Source organism: Carettochelys insculpta, chromosome 1, assembly GCF_033958435.1.
Source record: "Carettochelys insculpta isolate YL-2023 chromosome 1, ASM3395843v1, whole genome shotgun sequence".
NCBI lineage: Eukaryota > Metazoa > Chordata > Testudines > Carettochelyidae > Carettochelys > Carettochelys insculpta.
Window position 1 is genome coordinate 352,558,377 of NC_134137.1, and position 14,876 is coordinate 352,573,252.

Below are 14,876 nucleotides of genomic sequence, written 5' to 3' on the forward strand. Positions count from 1 at the left end.
TAGGGGGTGAAGAGTGGGCAGAAGATAGTTGTGGGACATATGTTCCTCTCTCAAGCCCTGTGGAAACACTTCAGAAAAGGCAATACATTCTAATCCATCTATATTCAATGGATTCCATTCCTATCCCTTTTTATAACACTTTTTATAAAAGTGTTTTCCTCAAAAGCCTTATAGGGATGCCTTGAAGAGTCAAAGTTCTCTACATATGTTAACTTTAAAAGTGCTATTTACATTCTAAATTTACACAACAATATGATCTACTGGCACAAACTCCTAAAAAGGTCAAAACTAGTGCATGTGATCACACTACTTTGTTCTTTGATATCATGCTTCATAAAATGTATACCTGGGGCCCTACCAAATTCACAGCCATGAAAAACGCATCACAGACCACGAAATCTGGTCTTTCCATCCTTCCCTCCCCAGTGAAAGCTGGTCTTGTATGTGCTTTTGCCCTGTATTGTACAATATCATGGAGACCAGTGTTTCTCAAACTAGGGAATTGCAAGGTTGTTTAGGGTGAGGGGCTGGGGTTCATAGTATTGCCATCCTTATTTCTGCACTGCTGCAGGTGGTGGCACTGCTTTCACAACTGGGCAGCTGGAGTGCAGTAGCTGTTGGCCAGGTGCCCACCTCTGAAGGGAGCAACACACCAGCAGCAGCACAGAAGTCAGATGGCAGTATCATTCCACCCTTACTTCTGAGCTGCTGCTGACAGTGGGTCTGCCTTCAAAGTTGGGCTACCAACCATCAGCCGCCGCTTTCAAGCTACCTCACTCTGAAAGCAGTGCTGCTGCTTGCAACACAGAAGTACAGGTAGTGGAACCGCAGTTGCCTCTTCAATAACTGTGTGACCCTCCCAAAACTCCTTCTTGGATCAGGACCCCTATAGTAACAGTTCCAGGAAATTTCAAATTTAAGTAGCTGAAATCATGAAATTTACAATTTTACAACTCCTGTGACCATGCAATTGACTGAATGGACTATGAATTTTGTAAAGCCTCATGTATAACACATTGAGAGAGAAAAATATGTATATTCCATGTGTTAGCCTCAGACTTAAATCTTACTAAAATGAATATTTGACTTGAGGAAAAAATGGTCATGTACCTTTTTGTAACTGTTGTCCTTCGAGATGTACTGTTTGTGTCTTGGTTAATTAGGTATCTGAACACGTGTACAATGGCCAGAATTTGTTTTCTATAGCAGCGCCTGTAGGGTTGACCTGGCCGTCCCCAGAGTGGTGCCTTCATGACACTTAATATAGCACTCTGTTGACCCCTCCCATCTTCAGTTCCTTCTTGCTGGCTACTTGGACAGAGGGGTAGGAAGGTAGATATTGGAACAGACATGAACAACACATCTCAAAGAGCAACAGTACAAAAAGGTATGTAACCCTCTTTTCTTCGAGTGCTTATTCATGTGTATTCCAATTAACTACCAAGCCAACAGTCAGGGCGTGGGGTTGGAGTGAACAGCTGATTGAAAAACTGCTCTACCAAAGACTGCATTGTCTCTGCCCTGCTGTGTAACAACAAGGGTGCAGTAAACATATGTATTGAAGACCATGTAGAGGCCCTACAAATTTCATGAGAAGGGATGTGAACTAAAAAAGCCATGAAAGACCTGAAGGTCTGAAGAAGTGGGTCTGTCCCACAAAAGCTCATCACCTAATAAATTATTTTGCTAGTCTTTAAAGTGCTACTGGACTGCTTTTCTGTTTTGCTAGAATATAGACTAACACGGCTATCTCTCTGTTACTGCTCTAGTAGAATGAGCTGTAATGGGCGGAGTGGGAATTCCGGCCTAGTTATAGCACTCCCAAATGCAGGAGATTAACATGAGGAGTTAAGCTGGGATGACACTGGGTGACATCTCATCTTTCTGCCACTGCCACAAATAACTGGACAGATTTCTGAAACGGTCTAGTGTAACAGTATAGCAAATATGTTTTTTTCTGTAATCGTTCTGAGATGCCTGAAGCCCTCCTCTGCAGCCAGAATGAAGAGCAGCAGCTATAAAGCTAGAAGTCACATACTCAAATTCCATTTAAATTTCATTACAATAGTATCACAACAGGTTGTTTAGAAAGAGACCACATCCTAATGCCACCCACTGTCTCCAAATAAAAGAAACAGATCTCAAGATGGATAAAGAAAACTTAGTTAACAGCATTTTGTCTGACAAGAAGTTACTTATCAATAGCTGAGGTTGTGGAATCCTCATTCTATGATGATTGCCCTCACCTTTATACTGTTTTCTGTATGATCTCTCTCTGGCTTGTAATTGTTTCTGTCTGCTGTCTAATTCATTTTGCTAGGTGTAAATCAGTTAAAGGGGTGGGATATGGCAGAGTGGGTGCTATATTAGGTGCCATGAAGGCACCACTTCAGGGGGTGCCCAGACTGACTCTATAGGCCCTGCTATGGGAAAAAATTTCCAGCCATTATGTACACATGCATGTGTGCTCATAATTGGAATACACATGATCAAGCACTCGAAGAAAAACTTGATCATGGCATGTGCTTTCTACATTCAAACAATGTTAAACAGTTCACTGGCCCTTGCCGGTGAACTCAGATGGCGGCCAGGCATGCCAGGCCAGAGCAGTCCGAGCTACTGAGGGGCCAGTGGGCTGCTTGGTGGGAACCCCTGGCTACGGCTTAGTGGGGTGGTAGGCCCCAAGTTAAAACGGTTAAACAATTAACCATTTAGCATCCCTAATTCAAGCCTTTTTTTAAATATACATATTACAAATCTTTAACAAAAGAGAAAATTAATTAAAAGTAGCCAATACCAGACTATGTCCTGACATTTGATCTAGACTGTCCTAGATTGGATCTGAGTGTCCAGAATTGCTATACATCCTATGTGTGTACAAGTTCTTTTCTCTTTTATTTGTTCCCAACATATGGAGACTGAGCAAGAGGCTCAAAGTTTGTAATGTTATTTGAAGATTTAAAGCACCGTAAAACTATTTACAAAAACAACTGTGAATGTGTTAAGTTGCTATAAATAATTCACTTGTAACTATAAAAAGGAACAACATCTCTCTATATACATAAAAAGTGTTGTTTATTGTAAGGAAACTTTAAATATAACAAACAATACTGAAAATATTGTTACTAGCATTTATGGCCTTGATTGGAATTCATCATCATACAAGTAATCATTAGGATTCTTCTGAATAACATTGAACTAGTGCAAAAAATAAGTAACTTTTGTAGATTAAGCATACAGAGTGACACACAGATTTTGGTTACCTGATGTTTCCTTGAGAATAACAGACCACTTTTTTTCAATAAATCAAAAGTACAAAGGTAATAATATGTGTAACTATTCATATCAAGAGGCTTTGTAAAAAAATTGTTGACACCTGTAAATTCTGCTGAGGCTGTTTTTGCTGATAATACTCATTTATAATTTATATTGTATTATACAATATAAATTACATGTCAGTAATAGTATTGTGTAATCATAGTTGATCGTATTCAAGTATAAATTGTCAGAATGGATCACTGTAACTACAATATATATAATTATACCAAGTGACAAACACAAATATGTTGTATTAGAAAAGTCACTGACTAAAAAGAAAAGTAAGATGAAACATTTCATTTCATTAAAACCAGGAGCAAGCAAACTTGCTGAAATTCTCCTGGTTCTGTCTTGGCAGAACTGCTGTAACTTATCATTATGTGAACTAGCTTTCTACATGGAACAATAAACGTGAGCATATACTGTGAGAATTGGACTGTGTCTGATACTTCCAGTCACAGACTTTTTTAAATTGAGAAATGAACCTTGCTTATCTTAAATGAGATAATACTTTCTCCTTAGTCACAGAGCAAAACTTTACACCATTCTCCAACTGCTGCAATGGTCTTTTGTGATGTCTTAGGGCCTTTGGTCTAAAGACCAAAGCAGAACTTGCAAGCTTTAATAGCCTGCCCTCCAAACATGTATAAAACAGCCTTTCAAATTATTGATTTTTCAGATTCACCTACGGCTTGCTGCTAAGTATTTCCAGGCACAAACAATTTTAGTGTGGCTTTCAAGATTTTAATAGTTAAATCTGATCTGTTGTAGATAAAGTCAGACTCTACTAAGAAGAAAGAGATACGGAGAACATTTGACTTGAAATGGGAAATATTGAACAGAGAAAAATAAGTGACTTCTAGGGACAAAAGTTAACTCTAGCACAGACATCAAATAAATACCAAAAAGGCATAAATTTTAAAACAAGAAAGAAGTTAGAAGGAAAATTATGTAGGTTATACATGATTAGATAGAATGCAGCAATTGCCGACATAAAACATTTTTGCCTGGTTTTTAAAAAACTTGATTGCATTGAAATTAATTTGCCAGCTTTCTCAATGGAGGAATGTACCACTTATAGGTAACAACTAAAAATGCAGTTTATTGCAGAAATATAAAAATCTCCTAAATTGCATAAAATATTGAAGTATTTTACAAATGGGCTTGCTGAAATGTGGCATATTAAGCAAAGAGGACTTTAATATCAAATCACAAAATGTTAAGATAAGACTCGGTTAATGAATTTTACACAAAATGTATCATTGTGCCTTACTGTTATGAAGAATTTTGAGTTAATTCTTTTTTATACAGCTATAGAAATCGCAACATAAAATCATGACAACTTTAATAGGCAGAAATGGATACCTACAGTATACCTTCTGTATTTTTCAATACTTATGAACACTGTGTGCATTTACACTTTCAACATATTGCATTCAACTAACACTCCTTCCAGAAAATCTTAACCATTTTATAGGACAGAAGCTGGCTGAACAAATTCACCATCATAGTGCTTTCTTAACATGTATTCCTTATTAAATGTTCTGTACAAAGAACCTGATTTTCAAAAGCTGCTGTACATTTACCACTACCCTTGACTTCAACTGGAACAGGTGGTGCCACATTCTTCTGAAAATCAGTACAAAGTCTATTAAATCCCTACTCAGTTCACCGATACATCCATTGTAATATGTAAAAAAGCAAAAGCAAACCGCAACAAACAAACAAACAACAAAATCCCAGATTCTAAAATGACAGAAATACTTGGCATCTACAGGAAGATAGATGTGTTCTCAGTGGACTAACCACTACTGTGCTATTTTCTCATAACAGATCTTGTTGTTTCAGACTTTATTTCATTCAGTGGAATCAGCAATGTCCATGTTTGTTCCAAACAAAGCAACTAGCTGCTCCTCATAGTTTGCAATGTTTCTTTTCATAATTTCCATACAAGGTCCCAAAAGCCTTTCAAATGCCTGCACATCCATAACTAAGATAAAAGAAGGGGCAAGGGGAGACAAGAAAGAGAAAATGTAACGTGTCCATCAGCTGCATAAATGAATTTCAGAGTTTATGACATTCACAGTATAAAATTTTCAATTGTAAAGAGAAAGGCTTCAGTAAGGCCAATAATATGTCAGTAGAGCTGGAGATAACTTTTCTCATATAGTTCAGGCCTAGATAACACCTAGCCTCTAATTCTGCAAACACTTTTGCACGTGCTTTAACTTTATTACTAGGAATAGCTCTACTGATGGCAGTACATAAGTCTTTGCAGGATCCAGGCTCTGCATGACAATTTAAAAATATAGTTGCTCATATTGGTTTATGGGGAGTGTCAATCAGAAGAACTAAAGGTGCTGTAGTCAAAAATTTATGCTTTTACTTCATGAAGCTTTACATTTTCAAAACTCTAGAACTAACTTTGACAGAAAACAAAAAAGCAGTTTTGTAGCACTTTAAAACTAACAAAATGATTTTAGGTGGTGAGCTTTCGTGGGACAAACCCACTTCTTCAGATCTGGGAATTCTGTTGAAGGTTATATATGCAATCATGTGCCAACAATGCCCCTCTGCTATGTATACTGGACAACCTTGACAATCACTTTGCCAAAGAATGAATGGACACAAATCAGACATTAGGAATCTGAATACACATAAACCCATCAGTGAGCATTTCAGTGGAGCAGGCCATAGCACCCAAGACCTGAAAATCTGCATCTTAAAACAAAGAGACTTTAACACCGGATTACAAAGGGACACATCTGAATTGGAATTTATTCTCAAGTTCGACACTTTACGCCTTGGTCTCAAATAAAGATAGCAATTACCTTAAGCATTACAAGAACTATTTCCCCATCTTTGATATTCACAGTGACTTCAGGCAACTCATTTTACTTAATAGAAACTTACAGTAAGTGATTTTCTATCCCCTCCTCCCCACTTCTTCTGTCCTAGGTAGATGATTCATCAGTTTTCATTTAATTTTTTTCTTTCTGTTAAATTCTCATTGTGCCAGTTTACCTTGAACAGAATTTCCAGATCTGAAAAAGTGGGTCTCTCCCACAATAGCTCATGACCTAATAAATCATTTTGTTAGTCTTTAAAGTGCTACAAAACTGCTTTTTTGTTTTGTAACTATAGACTAACATAGCTAACTCTCTGTGACTATTTGACTAATAGGTTAGCAATGAAAAATTTAGTAAGGAAATTAGAAGTTCATATTCAGGAAAACTAATTTTTCAGTCTCACACATAAAATTTTTCCTACAAATCTATGTAGTACGGGTTATGGCATAAAAGTGCATATGTGTGCAGCTTGTGTCTTAATATGTTCTTACAGGAAAAATACACATTGAGAGAAAATCAAATGAGCAATTACATTACACATGCAAACAGCTACCACCACCATCACCTAATTTTCTGCTCAACTGGGATTGCCCGTAATTTAAATACACTTCCAATCAAAACTGCTTTCCTGTTGTCTCATTCTCTTTGATTTCCTTCTCTATCCAAACAATTTCTGGAGCCATGCTCCTGCTAACACATACCTGAATGTTTTTGCCTCAGATATCACTCTTTGCTAAACTGAAACTCTTACCATTTACTGTTTGATATCATGCACAAATTTTAAGCCTGATTTTATAACTGCTATGTTTATTATTCATACAGCACCATAAATGTGCATAAAGCCTTACAGACATATAAAATAAAATGTCCATGCCCATATGAATTTACAGTTTAAACTGTATCCATTTCATAATCACAAATCAATATATTAAATGGTAAAATTCACTTTGTGGCACTACAGTAAACATGCTTACTTACTTCCTATAGATGTAGTAAGGGAACAAACTCTGCATTTCCTTTGAATGATTTTGCCTGGCCTATACACAAAGCTGCACCACTTTAACTAGAAGCATGATTTTAAATGGATTCAGTTAAATCAGCCCAGTTGTGTATGGACATTCATATCAGTTGCAAATTAAACCGAGCTGATTTAAGATGTTCTTACACCACTTTAGGAATGTCCACACTAGGGGTGTTGCACTGATTAAGCGAATTTAGTGTCTAAACTAGTTAACTGGTATATAAACTGCATGTAAGTAAGAACTACTAGTTTACAGATGGCAAACCAAATCTTTCCAACTCTATTAAAAAAAGAGTGTGCTATGCATTTTAAAAATATTTTAAATGGTTCAGCTAGCACAGTTTTGACTTTAGTTTGGGTAGGGTACAGTGCAAATAAAATTTTTAAGAACTTTTACCCGAAAGAGTTACCACTTATTTTTGAGGTCTGTTTAGCTAGGTATTTACATTGTGCCAATTACCAGAGGATGACAGTATCTTACAGTCTTAGAAAAAGAAATCAGTGGTATCTTCTTCTTGTTGCAACTCTTCCTTTCACTCTCTGTAGTGACTATAGGGCAAAACAGTATGGCCTCTTTCCAGGAGAAAAGCTGTAACACATGTAAAGCCTTTAGAATTTGTACTGCTAATCTACAACTTGTGAAATATCTAAAATTGCTTAAAGATTTGTCAGGGAGAATGCAATGGTTGTTGAGAAATTTATTTTGAAAACATTTTCCAAGTTAGCATTGCATGAAACACAAAAAACTACTGATGAACTCTGAAAAGGACTACAGCACTCTCTATTTTTCCACAAACTGTAGTTAGAAGAGGTTCCAGAAGGAACCTCAGGGGATCAGGCTAAATGACCCATGCAGTCTTGCTTACACTATGATTCTATGATGTCTTTCATAGACTTTGTTGTGATAACTTGGTATTTAGCTTATTCTTTTCCTTTGCTTTTTTGATGTTGTGCTCAAAGATATGAATCTGATGAACCTGATGAATCATAATCATAGTGGTTTATCGGGTATTATCCATATGCTCTAGCCAGCAATGAATTTGGTCTGTGTTTGCACATCTAATGTCATCAAGAGAAAAAAAAGAAAACTTCCTTCCTGAACCAGACTCCAGTGGATCAAGGTCTCTGTTATCTCAGAGGTGCCATTAACCAAACTTGCCTGGACCACAAAATCTGGTTCAGAACAGATTTTTCTTATCACCATCTCTCATGTTCCTCTTCTTTTGTATTCTTTTTTCTGCTTCTTTATTTTCATTTGGCTGGGGAAACTGATTTTTAAAAACCCAACAGATTTGTGACTAAACAGAGAACATTTTTTTTGCTTGCCTGGTATTTATCATTTAAGAATACAAAATTTGCCTTTGTATCTTACAATTTTCATACTAGATTAATAAAATGAAAGGGTTATATAATGATATGGTGATTGAAAAGCTAAGCATTTAAACCATAAAAATTAATCCTACATTTCAATATTAAAGGGTGCATTAAGTAGTATCTAAACAATCCATAAACCATGGCAACTCAGTTGGGAGTTAATTGTTTTGTTCTGAATGTTAGCTCTCTAGTTTTTTTTTTTGTTTTTGTTTTTTTTTTGAAATAATAACATTACTGAGGAAAGCTAAGTTAGAGAAATAAGTTTTCCATTTAGTTCTGAGAGCAGAGAGGTTCATGGTCACATATCACTGCTAGTACTGAGTTCCACAGTCACGGTCCACTCCTATGGAAGAGAAGAGAAGAGGACTGACCCTTGAGGAACTGTGCAGATGATGGCTCTGGAGGTGGAGAAACAGCTGTCCATCATGAACCTGTGCAGTTAGTTCCAGGCGAAGGATTGAAGCCATCTTTCCAGTTCACCACTGCAATCTCTCAAAGGAGAAAGAGTAGTATTTGTTTTAAATGCCACAAAGATCCAGAAGAAAACACAGGTATTTGCACCTCATGTTCACTGACAAGATGATGTTCTATATTAACAAAAACACTGTTGTCTCTGCTCTGTGCTTCAGCTTGAAGCCTGATAGAGTGACGTGGACTTGTAAAGTCACAGACTTTACTAAGTACTTGGTAATTTACTCAGAAGTGGGAAGTTAGATGCAAGAAGATAGCACAAATGGCTGATTATATCAAGCAGTTGTTTCTTAGGTTCTGGTATACCATTGGGCAAGGACAATTTTTTATGTGTCTGTTAAGAGTTATGCAGATTTATGTAACAGGTATTAGAAGTACTTCATTAGTTGAAAAACAATTTCAATTCCATTCAAAGAGGGAAGACTTTGGAGGTCCATGGTTGACAGTTGTCAGTTACAAGTAATTTTGCTAGAGTACATAGGAGTATACTATAATACGTACAGTATGGTCTGACAGTGTAATGGTTTTGAAGGACTGCTACTGGATTATTGAAATCTGATGTTACAGTATTAAAGAACACACAGTACATAATAAATACAACCTTTGATAAGTAAAAGGATTATTTTTATATTAGCTACAGAAAACAAAAATATCACTGAATCAGTACCTAAACACTTGACAGTGCCAAGAGCAAATGCTGAAGCTGCTCGTGGTTTGTTAGTTACAAGAGCAAGTTCTCCAAAATATTGTCCTCTAGAGTACCGGGCTATTTCAACTGCCCCATTCTCTTCTACATCCTGTTTATTCTGAAAAGTCAGATAAGATAAAAATAAGGCACACTTACAGAATGTACAGTTTTACTCAAAATGGAACTTAAACAGGTCTAAAAATAAACAAAACTGCAGTGAGAGAACTAGACATTTGCTGGTTAACAGAATATATTAATGACTTCATGATTCTGAATAGTTAAATTCATGTTAGGGGTTTTACCTTCCTTTGCATAGTAATTCTCACTTCTCCAGATTCTATGATGAAAAAACAATCAGCCAGCTCTCCCTATTAAAAATAAAAAAGTAATGAAAATAAGATAATTGCTTTTTAGTTTTGTATTAACAGTATGAAATACATTAAAATATAAGTAGTCACTGACTCACAGTTCATACTCAGAGCTCATACTTTTGGTACCCAATGCAAAATGATTTAATGGCTACACCTACACTAGCACACTACGTGGAAGTAGCCTATTTCGAAGTAAGGACACTGAAATAGGCTACTTTGACGCATATCATCTACGTGTCCTCCGGGGCTGGTGCCATCGATGTTCAACGTCAAAGTAGCGACGGAGAACATCGAAAGGAGCTGCCCCGGAAGGAAATGCGGAGCGTCCATACACACAAGTGCCCCCCGTCGAAATAAGGGGCCAGCAAAGCCCCAAGCTGCTCCCTTAAGGGGCCCCTCCCAAACACACTCGGCCTGCACAGCACGAGATCCACAGATCCGACAACTGGTTGCAGACCCTGTGCATGCAGCAGGGACCCCCAGCTGCAGCTGCAGCAGCAGCCAGAAGCCCTGAGCTAAGGGCTGCTACGCGCAGTGACCATAGAGCCCTGCAGGGGCTGGACAGAGCATCTCTCAATCCCTCAGCTGATGGCCACCAGAGAGGATCCTGCTATTTCGAAGTAGCAGGACACGGATCGCCTACACATGCCCTTCTTCGACGTTCAATGTCGAAGTAGGACGCTATTCCCATCTTCGGATGGGAATAGCGATTTTGATGTCTCACCACCTAACGTCGATTTCAACGTCAAAATAGCACACTGTGCATGTAGACGCGAAGCATGCCTTTTCAACGTTGTGCCAGCTACTTCGAAGTAGCTGGCTAGTGTAGACACACCCAATATGTTTTACTTACAAATCTATATTCCTGGCACAGAAGGATTATAATGTCTACATAGAGGTGAGATGAGCAACAAACTTTCCTTAAAAAAAATGACACAGTTGGTTCCATGCAGACATCAGTTCTGAACTATGGACAAAATACAGTTTGAAACACCAAGGCTACATCTACACTACAGTGACCCTTTGACAGAAGTTGTTCTGGGAGATCTCTTGCAAAAAACCTATTTTGAAAGAACACACCCACATACAAAAAAGCACACAGAAAAAAATCTATCTACTCTTTCGATACAGGGTGTCCACAAAACCACCACTCTTTCGAAAGAATGAGCCAGGAATCAAAAAATCTGGCCCCATGAGGGCTGTTCTTTTGAAAAAGGGCCACTGTGGCGTCTACACATGCTTTTTTTCTGAAACTTTCTTTTGGAAAAAGACACTTGTCCTGATCTGGAAGAGGACTGCCGGAAAAAGTGCTGCTTTCCTCTGATTTAATATCAAAAGAACATATTTTGTGTGTAGATGTACCCTGGGATTTTTCAGAAAAATTAAAAAAAAAAAAACTTGCTAGTGTAGACACTGCACAAGAGAAGTAGAGGAAAATACAGCTATTGGATACTGGAGAATATTGGAGGATACTTATCCCTGTTCCCCAAAACAAAGAAGCTGCTCCCCTATGGATAAGTGAGGCAGAAAAGAACAATTGGGTTGAAATAATTAGCCTGAAAGATCTACTCCACTTGCCCCCTCCTTCTGTTTTAGTGGATTTTGAACTCAAAAAACCCCAAGAATTATTCCCCATCATCTGCTCAGTTATGAATAAGCACAGGAGGAATTAAATCCAACATAAAAAAGGAAATTCAAAGGCAAGACAGAGTGTCAGTTGCCTACAACCTACCCCGGTGGAATTATCTTTGCATTGTTCTTGTTTAGAAACAGAAAAAGACATTCATGGAGAAGGTCCATTGTCAGCACCTAATAATATAGGCCTTCCTCTTCCACAGTATTTGCAGTTTATTCTGCTCTGTTCAGATCAACAGAACATGCAGGGCTTTCCTACATTAGTCTCCTTCTTTGAAGGGGGCATGGTAATCAGCCTGAGCGGGGAATAGCAATGACGTGCATATGCAGCACCTGATTAGGCTCATTTTCGCTGTGTGAACTTAGAAGTTATCAACCTCATTGCTATTCCCTGCTGGGGCTATTACCATGCCCCTTTCAAAGAAGGGGGCTAATGTAGACAAGTCTGCTGTGTCTTAAAATTCATCAAGGCTTTGTCTACACTACAAAAGTAACTTTGAAGTTGCTTACAAGCAACTTTAAAGTTGAGCATCTGCACAGACCCTATTTCGAAGTTTAACTTCGAAGTAGGGCACTACTCCATTCCTGGGAATGGAGTGAGGACTTCCAAATTGGGCTCCCTACTTCAAAGTAAGGGAAAATGTGTGTAGACTCTGGCTGGGTCTATACTTGTCCCCAGCTTAAAAAGGGGCATGTTAATCAGGGCACTGAGAGATTACTAACGAAGTGCTGCCATGAATAGGCTACAAACATAGCATCAAACTACACGCATGCCAGCACTTCCAGGTCTGATGCTTCGAAGTTGTCACACAGGAGAATTAACCTAATGAAGTGCTGCGTATTCACCGCAGCACTTCATTAATAATCTCCCCTTGCCCTAATTATCACGCCCCCTTTGAAGTTGGGGGCAAGTGTAGACAAGCCCTCTCTGCTGGCTACTTTGAAGTAGTGCATAACTTTGAAGTTAATGTTGAAGTTAGTTCCTAGTGTCCACACACCCCAAATGAAATAAGGCAGCTGTTAAAGTAGCAAGAAAACTCCCAGACTGACAATAGCTAAATATCCTATAACAGACATTTATCATTTACAGCTTTTTAAAGGCTAACAAAACATACCAAATCCCAGAAAGAATGAAGTACATTTTGTCATCAAAGAGGCACACTACTGACTGCATATATATAGTTTATGGAAATATAAAAGAGTAAAAAAACCAGTGGAAAACTAATTGAATTAGCATTCAGCCCCCTAGCCTTTTTTTTTGAGGGGAGGGGGCTTTAAATTATAATTTGGACTTTTAATCATTATAACAATGTGTCTTTGAACTATATAGTTTTTTCAGACAAGTATTCCATTTGTGTGTGCAATACTGAAATGTACTTAGTTTAAAGAAATGGATTCATTATAAATAATATGGTAATTTTACTTATAGACGCAAAAACTAAATCAACTAAGACACCATCATACCTGAGCAATGATTTGTTCTCCATCTTTGTAAACTTTGGTGCCTATCACATCCACCACTTTCAAGCGTTCAGCTACCTTTATAAAAAAATGGGAATATTAATTTTTTTGCTAATAATATTTCATATATCTATTCTGCTAATCCTTAATGTCTGTTTTTATGGACCTACATACAATATAGTCCTGGCTATCTGTATTTACAGAAAAGGAATAATAATACGTTTGATTAACCTTTGCCAATTTTCCAGGATATAGTTTACTAACATATGTGTTAATTAAGTTGCTATTTTGTATGGTGAGCCTACATGCTGTAAGTCTTCCAAAACACTTACTGGAGAAAGTATATTTTTCTGCACACATGTATATCTTTTAAAAGAAAGTATTCACTTTTTTCAACATGCCTGAAGCACTAATTCATGGTATAAGATCCAGCAAAAATTCAATTTAAGACACAGAAGCCTGGAAACCATAAAAATTATAATTTTTTTTATTATTATTATGGCCTCTACCCTACAAGTTGATCAACTGAGGCAGACTCCTTGTTCCAGGCAGATCCAAAGTAGGGGTCTGCTCTGTGGATGAAATTACAGGGTCAAGCTTTATGAAGAAGCTAAAGTACAGGTTGAACCTCTCTAGTCTGACACTCTCTGGTTTGGCGACATCTGTGGTCTGGCATGATTTTATTTAACCAGCTGTACACTTGTTATGGGTTTGACCAAATTTCCCATGGTACCGTAAAGTTTCACAGGTACCGGTCCTGTCTCTCTGTGTTCTGTGCTGTTATTTAGCTCTAGTTTACTTCCAAGTGTCTTCTAAGAGCCCAGAAAGCAATGGAAGTGTTGGTAATGCTGCTTGACAATACTGGATTCCTGTGATTCAGCAAATTCTCTGGTTCAGCATCGGTCAGGTCCCAAGACTGCCAGACTAGAGAGGTCCAACCTGTAGTCCATGGGGGGATCAAATTGGGAATTTCAACATTTTTCTCAAAAGACCCTTCTCTAAAAATTAAAATGTGCAAAATTGTAATCTGAAAGAAATTTTTATTCCAAAATAAAACCCCGTGAAAGTAGAAGCTTATAATGTAGCAGCACCAGAACCACTATAATAATGCAATAGAAAGCTTACTTCTAAAGATTTAAGGAACGGCAATGACTCAATAAAATTTTCATACATTTTTCTCTTTTTGGCATTGTTTTTTACAATGATTCTCCGGAATGTTACCCTGTCCTGAAAACATAAAAAGGAGGAAAAGAGTTTAGTGAAGGAAAATGTTAGCACAAAATGAAGAATGCTTAAAAGAAACAGGAAAAATGTATCATTATAATCAGCCACTAGAGGGCAACTGTATGCATTTTTAAGGATTTCAGTGAGGCCTCCTATTAAAACTAGATATATTAATTTAAACTGTATCATTTTGAAGAACTGATTTTTCTGATATCTTTGAAATCAATTCTCTTGCCCATCTTCCTTATTCCTCTTTTAAAAACTCATCTTCCCTAGTATAGTTTATAAAGGTTTTTTGGGCAGGCTTGAGAGCAACACCAAACGTCATGCCCATTCCTCCTCACCTGCTACTTCTGTGCACAGCTGCTGTCTGTTGAGTTTCAGATTCAGCTGAGCAGCAGCAGTGACTGCTAAATGCCTTCCTGCCTGGCCAGAGAAGAGCATATACACAAATTGCCTCCAGA

General features: G+C 37.6%; 1 protein-coding gene across 1 annotated transcript in view; it reads right to left on the minus strand.

Annotated features, from left to right (window-relative positions):
• Positions 1–3,064: 3,064 nt before the first annotated feature.
• The window catches only part of PRKAR2B (protein kinase cAMP-dependent type II regulatory subunit beta), a 180,712-nt gene continuing 168,900 nt past the window's right edge, over positions 3,065–14,876 (minus strand). The window contains exons 7-11 of the mRNA XM_074984145.1: positions 14,314–14,415; positions 13,192–13,266; positions 10,024–10,089; positions 9,701–9,839; positions 3,065–5,308 (exon numbers count right to left, since the gene is read on the minus strand). Of these exons, the coding sequence (XP_074840246.1) occupies positions 5,175–5,308; positions 9,701–9,839; positions 10,024–10,089; positions 13,192–13,266; positions 14,314–14,415 (516 nt within the window). The 3' untranslated portion in view covers positions 3,065–5,174. The remainder of the gene's footprint in view (positions 5,309–9,700; positions 9,840–10,023; positions 10,090–13,191; positions 13,267–14,313; positions 14,416–14,876) is intronic.